The sequence below is a fragment of the Artemia sp. Qi Xiang Cuo genome, chromosome 10 (assembly GCF_049724085.1).
Source record: "Artemia sp. Qi Xiang Cuo chromosome 10, ASM4972408v1, whole genome shotgun sequence".
In the NCBI taxonomy this organism is placed as follows: Eukaryota; Metazoa; Arthropoda; class Branchiopoda; order Anostraca; family Artemiidae; genus Artemia; species Artemia sp. Qi Xiang Cuo.
In genome coordinates this window covers 63,437,427-63,448,933 of record NC_142803.1, presented here as the reverse complement: position 1 = coordinate 63,448,933, position 11,507 = coordinate 63,437,427, and the positions used below count along the sequence as shown (strand labels likewise).

At 36.4% G+C, this 11,507-nt stretch overlaps 1 protein-coding gene across 10 annotated transcripts in view; it reads right to left on the bottom strand.

Annotated features, from left to right (window-relative positions):
• LOC148948018 (uncharacterized) overlaps positions 1 to 3,276 on the bottom strand; it is a 527,253-nt gene extending 523,977 nt beyond the window's left edge. For 7 of the 10 annotated variants that reach the window (XM_089095663.1, XM_089095668.1, XM_089095664.1 and 4 more), the window contains exon 1: positions 2,294 to 2,479. In XM_089095663.1, coding sequence (XP_088951789.1) covers positions 2,294 to 2,401 — 108 coding nt within the window. In that variant the 5' untranslated portion in view covers positions 2,402 to 2,479. Of the gene's footprint in view, positions 1 to 2,293; positions 2,480 to 3,096 lie in introns of those variants that run through there. The other 3 variants (XM_089095665.1, XM_089095666.1, XM_089095667.1) reach the window with 1 other exon arrangement.
• Between the last annotated feature and the right edge of the window lie 8,231 nt (positions 3,277 to 11,507).

Below are 11,507 nucleotides of genomic sequence, written 5' to 3'. Positions count from 1 at the left end.
ACTCACATCTAACATTTATTCTTAATTTACTTTGCTATAAAATTATGTTAAAAAGAAAAAGAGTTCCATAGGCTTCAGGTGAGATCCCCCCTACTCCCAATAGCAATTTCCGTTAGAAAACAACGATAAAAATAGTTGGTTTTGTTAAATAAATTTATTAGAATTCCACCAGTTCCTGAATGTGCAATTATTTTAATCTTGAGGACTGCCCTTATTTTCTACTATAAAAAAAATTGTATGGGGAATACTGACAAGTTTCCTTTGAATAACAACCGGCTCTAAAACTATTTATGGAGCCTCGAACATTCGTTTTCCTTTCTCTTTCAGCTGAACGTCCCGGAGCGTTCGTTCTGCAAACACTATTATCAAAATTTCGAGCATTACTGTTAATGAAGTCAACATAACTTGCTCCACTGTTCATCACAAGGTAAAACTTTGGTTTGTTCATCACAAGGTAAAACACAAGGTAAAACAAGGTAAAACTTAAAACTTTGTCTACAGCATGTCTCAGTTTGAAAAGTATCATATTACTAAGTAATTTGCTACCAACAGGGACCAGACTAATACCTCGATAGTTACCACACTCACTCTTATCACCTTTCTTATAAAGTGGCTTAATTAAGGCTTTCCTAAAATCGTTAGGTACTTCACCTTTTTCGAAAATCATATTCATAATCTTCAGTAGCGGATTTCTGACCTCACCACCATATTTAAGAAACTGATTTGCTACACTATCAGGACCTGGAGCCTTATTATTTCTTGATCCTTTTAGTACTGTCGCTAATTCTTCCTCAAAAATAAATCGTCCTTCACATCAAAGGAAGAAGCTAGGGAGAAAAATCAGCTAGGAAGAAGTTTTTTCGCCTGAAAACGCCCGTCAAAACAGACCAAGCCCAGAAGAATTGTCCATTAATCAGAATCCAGTGCATATGCTGTGTCGGTTACTAGGCTATAATTTCCTTGAGGGGCGCCACTCCTAAAGTGGGAATAGAGTTGACCGCAAGGTCCCCAGTCTTGTTGGTACCCCGGAAGGGCCGAGGCAGCCCTTTGCAGAGGCTATTGTCCATAGATCTGGATCTTACGCCCTGCCGCAGTTGTCCACATATAGAGGATCCTTCCGCGATGATTTTCTTCATTACAGTGCAACTCAACCCATTACTGGGAGAAGATTTGTAACTTATGCCACGTGTGGACACAACGGTCAGCCCCATTGAGTGTACATTTGAGGGACCTTCTCCCTCCTCTGTCTGTATCCCCGCGAGGGTATCCCCGTTTTTATTATGGACCCCCAGGGACAAGTTAAGGCTGCCAAATGGTAAATACACTCTACATCCTTGATAAATGGTATGTATAACCTATAATTTATAATCTATAACCAACTTATAACCTAAATCATACTCTAACCTATAGGCTACTCTTCATTATGTATAACCTATAACTTATTACAGCAATAAATCAAGAAATTACGCTTGAAATAAACTAAAACGCCAGGCAATTGGGAGGGGGTATTACCGCCATTAATTTAGATTATCCTAAGCGAAATTCGAGAGCTGTAGAGAGCTGTAGAGAGAGAGAGAGAGAGAGAGAGAGAGAGAGAGAGAGAGAGAGAGAGAGAGAGAGAGAGAGAGAGAGAGAGAGAGAGAGAGAGAGAGAGAGAGAGAGAGAGAGAGAGAGAGAGAGAGAGAGAGAGAGAGAGAGAGAGAGAGAGAGAGAGAGAGAGAGTCCATTACTAACAATTGTTTCTCAAGTCTAGATGTGTGACTATTGGTCTGCTTTATGCAAAAAGCTATTAGGCGAAATGTTCTGGTTTAGATTGGTGGGATTTAAACAATTTTGGAATCCATGATACGTGCTCGGCAGTCTTGCTGGCATCAAGTGTACTTGACTATAATACATTTACAATTGGTGCTACAATGGCCGAATACTTGGCTATGAGTTCAAAACTCTGAGTAAATGCTGCATTACTGGCTGTTGCATAAAGATGTGAAGCAACTTGGCTTATAGTTGTGTTACTGTCTTTGGACAGAGAAAAGAGGGCATCTGTGATTTCAATAAAGTTCGCATTGAAGATTCTTATGGTTTTATATTTCTCACTCCGCCTTGTTTGGAAGGTCTAGACATATTAGGAATCAACTTTCTCCACAATACATTTTCTCTAAGCAAGCTGATTATATCTTTTACAGTACTGATACTATTTTGTATTTCTGGAAGTGCAGGAAGATCTTTAATCACAAAATTGAATTTAGGTGAAGATCAATCCAAATATAATCCTGAAAGATATTTTGTCACAGACCTTTTGCATGTCTTCATCTTTTCCAGACATTGTAGCACAGTCATGAAAATATTGTTGGACGCAATTTGTTGGACAGTTTTGGCAGGGAAGTTTTAGACCATCCACCATACAGTCTTGATCTTGCGCCGAGTAATTACCATCCGTTTCTCTACCTCACACAGTTCTTCCGTGGCAACCGTTACAATGATAATGACGACGTAAAAACGGAAGTGAATTCTTCGTAATCAGAACAGGCAGCAAGTTTTTATACAGAATTTACTTTAAAATTAGTTGAGAGGTATGATAATTGTTACCACAAACTTGGCAACTATTCTGTTAAATAGAGTTAAGTATGTACTTTCTGAAAATAAATTTACTTTTTAGAAATAATTTTTCATTGTCTACTTGACCTTACTTAAAAAACACGCCTCGTACATTATTTCAAAACTTGCATTGCCATCCAATACGTCATTATGTCTCAGCCAGAGAACCATGATGAAAAAACAGAGAAAGACATAAGAAGAGAGATTGAAGCATACAGAGAAACGATAAAGGGATAAATAGAATTAGAAGAGAGAGAGAGAAAGAGAGAGAGAGAGAGAGAGGGAGAGAGAGAGAGAGAGAGAGAGAGAGAGAGAGAGAGAGAGAGAGAGAGAGAGAGAGAGAGAGAGAGAGAGAGAGAGAGAGAGAGAGAGAGGGAGAGAGAGAGAGGAGAGAGAGAAAGAGAGAGAGAGAGAGAGAGAGAGAGAGAGAGAGAGAGAGAGAGAGAGAGAGAGAGAGAAGAGACGCTATAAAACACCTTTTGAAAAAGAGACAAATAATACCTTTATGTTGGCGTTGATGATTTATTGAATATCAGTGCTTGTTCTTTCATCTCTCTGGCAAGACCTAAACAGTTGCTAACAGCTTTCCCTTCCCTTTGTCTGTAGCTTTCTAAAAGTTTTTCGGAACTGATTTCCGTCTTCTGGTCGGCCTTGCTGCGTCCCAGTAGCTTTTTGCGTTCACCTGAATGAGTGACGTTTTTTTTAGAGATTGCAAGAAAACACTAAACATCATTTTTTTTTCAAAATAAAGAAAACTCGAATTGTGAATCTTTCTTATCTATGAGAGTTTCACTCTCCCCATTCGATAGAGAAAATATTAATCCTTCGAACTTGCTTGAACGACTACATCACAATCAAACAGACTCAAAGAGGATTTTTCCTTGATTTTTACAGTTATAGTTGCAAATCTACGTTTGTAAGTCCAAACTCCAAATTTCAGTGGGTGTAGGACCAGGCTCTAAATTCAAGGGTCATGGGTTCAGCTTCGGTAACGGGCTTCCTTTTCCCATTGGTAAAAAGTAAAATCCTTTTTGAAAACAAATTACTTTTTGAGCAAAGTTGAATTTTGAAAAAATAAATCGATATCAGACTATTTTACGCGCAGAGATGGATAAAAAATATAAGTCTTTTCTCTTCGTAAATGATTACACAAAATATAGTATTCGTAAGTGTATTCTCTTTTGTCTCCAGGGATATTTTTCCCTGGATAAATTTTCAGGGATATTTTTTCTGGGAGGGGGAAGGAGACACCGAATTTTGTACTGGAGAGGGAAACATTTTTATCCAATCATCACTTGACAGTCTTCACTACTAGTACAATCTATTTTAGCAAAAGTATAATATGTTCTTTCGGCATAGCAGTGCATACATTTTTAAACTGTGGAAATAGAAGTTTTTTACCATTTTGTAACAACATAGTTTCCTCATTCTTTATGAGGTAGCTAAGATAATATATTTTCTTGCTGTTTAGCTCTAGAAACTCCAAATTTCAGAGGTAAAATGGCGTCGTGGCATTTGCAGTTTCTCAACGGATCTTGAGAAAGATTCTGAAAACTTTTCTGACTGTGACTTTTTTTCAAACAGTTTGTTGTAACAAACTGTAAGTAAGGAGCGACCTAGCTCAATAGTAACCAAAACTATAAAAATAGAATTTCGATACCAATAGATACATCAAAAGAATCAGATACTCATGCTGATTTCAAATATTAAGTTTCGTCAATTTTAGTCTTACGCATCAAAAGTTACGCGCCTGAGAAAATTTGCCTTATTTTTGAAAAAGGAGAAAACCCCCCCCAAAAATCATAGAGCTTTAATGAAAATCACACCACCAGATTCAGCGTATCAGAGAACCCTGTTATAGAAGTTTCAAGCTCCTATCTACAAAAATGTGGAATTTTGTATTTTTTTTTTTTGCCAGAAGAAAGATCAAAAATTCCTGTTTATTTGTTGTTTTTTTCAAGCTCCTATCTACAAAAATGTGGAATTTTTATTTTTTTTTTTTGCCAGAAGAAAGATCACAAATTCCTGTTTATTTTTTGTTTTTTTTTTAGGGGTGATCGTATCGACCAGTGGTCCTAGAATATCGTGGGAGGGCTCATTCGAAAGGAAATTAAAAGTTCTAGCGCTTTTTTTGAGTGACAAATAAAAATAAAGGGCAACTAGGCCCTCTCCCACACTCAATTTTTTTCCCCCAGTCACCCAATCAAAATTTTTAGATAGCCATTTTGTTCAGCATAGTCGAAGATATATAACTATGTCTTTAAGGATGACTTAATCCCCTACAGTCCAGGGGGAAAGGTCTGCAAGTTATGAACTTTGCCCAATGTTTACATATAATATTGGTTATTGGGAAATATTCAAAAGTTTGTAGGGGATTTTTTCTGGTAGTTGGAAGGAGGGAGATCGGTGGTTACGTGGAAGTATCTTTCCTTGGAGGAAATTTTGATGGGGGTGGGATATTGCTATGAAGGGGGCGCTGGGTTTCCCGCCATTACTGAAAAAAACGATTAGAAATAAAATAAAAAAAACAACATTTTTTCAACTGAAAGTAAGGAGTAACATCAAAACTTACAATGAACAGAAATTATCAAGTATATGATTGGGTTCGCCCCCTAGTCATTACTTCACTCTTTACACTAAAGTTTTTTTTTGTAATTTTATCAGAGCTATTTATTCTAATTAACAGCCTTTGTGATTAAGGGGTCTTTCTTAAAGAATTGGAAAAAAATTAAACTTTAGCTTAAAGAGCAAGGTATTGACTACTCCCCTAATATACGTAATAAAAATATACGAATACGGAAATTCGTTACGTAAGTTACGTCAGAACAAAATTTCGAGAAAGCCATTTAGCCAAAACAAAGTGAAATTAATATGCAAATTTCGTTTTGATCATTTATGTACGGTGAGCCGAAATCAAAGCTGCATTAATTTAAAAACATTCAGAAACTAAATAAACAAAACATTGTTTTAACCGAAAGTAAGGAGCAACAAACAGAAATTACTTTAAAAAAAAATCCACAAAATAAGTTTAAAAAAATATATGGAAAAAGAACTCCATTAAACCAAAAATGAACAAAAATAGAATCATATAATCTACCAAGCATAGACCTACCACAAATTAGTATCAATAAATAAATTAAACCTAAAAAAAAACACGGCTTCTAAAAGCTAGAAAATAATTGGTACAAAAGAATTTTTTGCTGAAAAAAATTCTTTTATATTTTTTCATTTTTGTAACTTTAAGAAATTAAAAAATATTTAAGATTTTAAGGAATAAATATCAGCGTATGTATATTAAACTGACAATGGACAATATAACACGACAGTAAAATGAAACAATAATAATATATAGAGGAATACAATTTAGATCTGAGTAAAGTTGGAATTATCCACTCTCTGATTCGGCAAACTAGTTTAGAACGTAAGCCAAAGTAGTACTTTTAGATAATCTTTTTCTCTGTCTTTATAATTGTCATTATTCTATTTTCATAACATATTCTTGGAATCACGCTGTTATAGCTATTGGGACGGATATACCACTAGGTATACATTTATCTAGCTGTTCACCCAAGAGATGTGCTTTTGAACCTCCTTTTAAAGGAATCTAAAAGGCATATTTCCAGGGAGATCATTCTTAATAAAGGAATGATGCCTTACAAAGCTGTTCTTCAGGTACTCAGTGCAGTATGTCGCCACTAATGAATAATTTGATTGTTCTGTTTTCTCCATGATTTCAGTATTGATACTGCAAGTCGCCCATGGGATTTTGTATTCTCTGGAATAGAGGATACAAAAAAAGAGGGTACCACATCCTCGAATACTCCCAAGACTTCTAATATGCCCCTATCTGAGTGGAAACACATTTTTCAAATGAATTCACCCCACGAAATCAAACTTTAGAGTATAAACACGGATCCGAACTTGATGAATTTGAATCTTTTTACCCAGAGTCTCACTGTTGCTGCAATGCCAGCCATAATAACGGCAGTCTCCAAACTGAAACGGAAAGCTTAGTTTGGCATCGATAATATTAGCACAACGCATGTTATCCATGGAACCTCTTTGCTCATGTCACACCTAGGATTGCTTTTGTAGATATTTTTTTTACTTTTACATTACCATCGTCTTTATGGAATGGTGATCTCACTCCCATCCCCAAGAAAGGTAAATCTAACGTTCAGTGTTCGACTTTTAGGCCTATAACAATCTCAACTACATACTGTAAACTCTTTGAACTGCTTTTCGTTGATAGGTTAAAGGAGAAATATAGCGTGCCACCATACCAGTTTGGTTTTCAGAATAAAATAGGTTGTGTCGACGCCCTTAGTGTTGCAGCTTAGTGATGTTAGGCGTACATTTGACTCATTGGTACACGGAACCACGCTCCTTCATACGGCAAAAAGAAACGTTTACCCCCCTGTTATTTGCACCTTGAGAAACCTATATTCGCGGCTGAAAGTATGCATTAAAACTACAAGTCTATTTAAGTTATCATTTCCCAATTAATCAAATGTAGCACGTGCTCCAAGAAATAGGCTCTCTTGTCCCAGTAGCCTACCGAATGATCTGGATGATTTTTTTTTTTTTTTTTATAAAGGAACACGTCAAGGTCCTATCACATATCCTACTCTTTTTAACAACGGTGCCTTAGACGCTCAATCAAGATGCATTGAGGCAGCAACAAACATAACACCTGTCTGTTATGCAGATGATGTAAGATTAATACATCCTATCTTAGGAAACTTCAGCATAATTGCAAGTGAACATTCTAAATTGGGGTTGGAATTTAACTCTGAAAAATCCGAAAAATCCCACCCTGTCAGTCCATCTAGGACGTTCTATATGAAAGCCCGGTCAAAAATGTGTTTATGTTGGTCTACCAATTGGTCCCTCTTAAAAGAAAACCCGTTAGCTGCTGATTTCCCAACTTGAAAAAAAATGTGATGAGTCTTGTACTTAAGTTCTCCAAAAAAAAACCAGTTTCAACTGAATAATCCTCACTGAATTGTTTAATTCAAAAACACTACCACATTTTCTATATGCAGGGTCATCTCGGAAGATCTTCTCACAAACCGATAAACATAAATTCCATTCAGTATATTTCAAATTTACAAAATATTTACTTCATTTACACCCCTCCCCTTTGACCTGAAATTCAGCATTAATCCAAAAGTATAAAATAGCCGACTCAGCAACAGCTCTATCGAAACATATTATGAAACATAACGGCAAGATCAGTTTTCTGATTTTGGCAACGCTATTTGGAAATATACCTAATGCGTAGCTCGTGTGGCAATACAAATCACTCTGAAAAAAATATGAGGTACCAATCAGCTTACTTAAATGATTGAAACATCAAAATCCTTTTCATGCACATGCAACAGAGCTTTGGACAGAACAGACCTATATACTTGCTCTTGAATGTATGTCCTCGTATATCTATACTTTCTGTTCCTTCTACCAAGAAATACAAATGTAAATTATTTCCAAGTATATTTAGCACCAGCCCACTTTATTATAATTCTAGCAATACCTGAAACCTAGTAAAGAGCTAAACAAGCATAATAGTGACACACCTGTAATAACTTATACTTTCTCATGAATTAGTCTCTTAAGTAGTCCCCTAAGCCGCACCACGCCGACATGACGGCGGCGAATGTGTGATTTGGTAACGGCGGTGGCGCGACACCAGGCGCGACAAAATTTTTTGGCGGCGCGCCGCCGATTTCTGCCCGGCGGCGTGCCACGGCGCGCCGATCTTTCTGATTAAAAATAATAATAAAAATCAAACTTCACCAAGCACGTTCCACCTCAACTTGATTTTAGTAAGGATTTTTAAATGGTTGGCTAAAAACATACAAGAACAATATGCCAAAACAGGAATTTGTTGGGTTGTGCAGGAAGTGTTTATGTTCACCGTCGATCATACCAAGTAGAATTCTCATTTTTAACCACTAGACCCAGTGAAACCTATGTTGTGTTAATGTTTAACATCGCATTGTTCCTATAAAATCCCGTGTTTAGTCATTTCCTTCTTTTTAATAATTTGGGCTAATGTGTGTATAAATGTGTGTAAGTTCAAACATCTCCTGTTCATCAAATACATACGAAAAAGAAGTGAAAAAAAAAACAAATAACAACATAAAAAAAACACTGTAGCCGTTTAGCTGGGGCACTTCTGGCCGGTCCACTCGCGGGATCTGATACTAGCAATGGACCTTGGGGTCCCGAAGAATGCTGCAAATGGGCTTCTTCTTTGTATCTCCTGAAATAAGTTGTTTTTATAAGGGAGAACTAACCTGCACCTTTACCATAGGGCTCCTGCGCCCTACACTATAGGGGGAGCTAAACTGCACCTTTACCCTCTTTTCCTATCAAAACAGATTAACCCTCCATAATTCTTTTCTGAAAGAAATGGTCAAGTTATGAAGTTTCAAGTCAAAGGTTAAGGCTACTTCAACTTCAGTGTGCTCTGCTCACTGTTCAAAAATAAATGTAATTCATTTCTATAGATATATTTCTATACTAGCTCTAGCTCTTTTCCAGATTAATTAAAAAAAAAAATCCACAAAATAAGTTTTTCAAAGAAAAATAAAGAACTCCATTAAACAAAAAATGAGCAAAAATAAAGTGAAATAATCTACCAAGCGGGAAACTACCACAAATCAGCATCGATCAATAAAAGAAACCAAAAACGAACAGAAATTACAATAAATAACCGAATCAAACTCAAAACGAGCAGAAATTAACAAAAGTTGGGCTAAAAAACCACTATGCCTTCCAAGAACAGAATTCACACTTTAAAGAAAAAATATAAATGTTTTTACTTTTATAACTTTAATAAATCAAATAATATTTAGATTTTGATTACTAAATATCAGTATATGTATATTAAACTCACAATGCACATTCATTTGTATTTTTTTCAGTAAAGTGCAAATTATGTTCTGGCCTTGACAAGGCATAGGGGGGTTTTGATCCCAACTTATGTTAATTTCTGCTCGTTTTGAGTTTGACTCGGTTATTTATTGTAATTTCTTTTTATTCAGTGTTTCATTTATTGGTCGATGTTGATTTGTGGTAGTTTCAAGCTCGGTAGATTATTTGGGCTTATTTTTGCTCATTTTTGTTTAATTGAGCTCTTCGATTTTCGTTGGAAAACTTAATTTTTGGAAACAGTTTTCTTAATTAATTTCTGTTCGTTTTATATTGACATAATCTTTTCAGGGAAAAAGAAAATAATACTTTAAATCTTTTCGTTTTTTTAAGAATTTATAGTTTGGCCTGCTATTTGTAGGCTGGAAAAAAAATTCCAGCAATTTTTAACAACATAGACCCGTTTAAAAATTTGGACACAAATAGTAGTGTTTAATTTAGTTTCATACCTCCTCTAGTTGACCTGAAATGGAAAACTTGATACCATTCGCCAAAAAATCTGTTTACTTTCTTTGATAGCTTGGATACACTTACGCTATTTTGATTTGGTTAAATTTTAAGAGCAAATGTAGCCCCGAAAGTTTGAACATAATACCCTCAGTCGTTCTTGGGATACTGCTGAGATGCCATCACTTTCGACTATTAAAAAGGAAATCAGCCCTTTATGTTTTCAATCGAACGGGCACTGTGCGAAGTTACTACGACAACTCCTTCGATACGTAGTGCCCTAGTCTAAACAACAACAACAACAAAAAAATTATACATTATACCCACATCGATCTTTACTATAAAAATGTCAAGCCTTCCAATCACTTTCGACTACTAAAAAGGGCATATAGGCCTTTCGATTTCCAATCGAATGAACCCCTTTTTGAGTTTCTACGACAACACTTTCTAAAAACACCTTATATGCCCTCCGGGGCATAAATTACAACCCTTACCTTAAGGGCTGTGAGGGTGGTTGTCATCCTCTAAGACCAAATTTCCAAAACTTTCAACTACGTTAAACAAAATGGCTATCTCAAAATTGTGATTGGATGTGTTTAGGGAAGTGGTGGGCGTGGAAGGTGTGTTAGTTGCCTTCCAATCACTTTCAACTATTAAAAAGGGCACAAGCCACTCCAATTTCCAATTGAATGAGCCCTTTTTGAAGTTTCTACGATAATTTCTTCGATACGAAGTGCCCTGGTCTAAAGGAAACAAATAATAAATAATACATTGTGCCAATATCGCTCTTATATACCCCCAGGTCATAACTTTAAACCCCTGTCCTAAGGGTTGTGGGGGAGTAACCTCCTCAAAAACATATTTTCTCTCAGGAAATCAGTTACACTGAACAAAATGGCTATCTCAAAATTGTGATTGGATGTGTTTGGGGAAATGGTGGGCGTGGAAGGGGTGTTATCTGCCTTTCGATCACTTTCGACTATTAAAAAGGGCACCAGCTATTCCAATTTCCAATCGAATGAATCCTTTTCAAAATTTCTACAACAACTCCTTCGAAACGAATTGCCCTGGTATGGAAAAAAAATAATACATTGTTCTTTACTTAGGCAGCGCGATTGCGCTGCCTATAATGGCATCCTGAATTGCCTAATGCTCTTTTACCTACCTCTTTTCATCCGAAAAATAAAAAGAAAATGAACAGAATTTTAAAGTGGAAGGTAGAATTTTTGTTTCAAGAAAAATTCCTTCTTCTTCTTCCTACGACCCGATATACATGGCGAGTTCAAGATGACAGTATTTATCTTTAAGAAACAGATTAGCCGGGATGACGATTGAAGCCCGGAGGTCAATATCGATAAGCAAAAAAGAGATAAAAAAACGGCGGCGTATTAGTGACGCCGCCGCCGATAGAATCAGCGGCGGCGTCTGCGCGCTGATGCAAGCTCGGTAGTAGAGATGCCTTATTGAGTCCGGTACCCACACCATATATGGGCATAGAGTCATTAGGGAGAATGATTGCGTAATGGGGT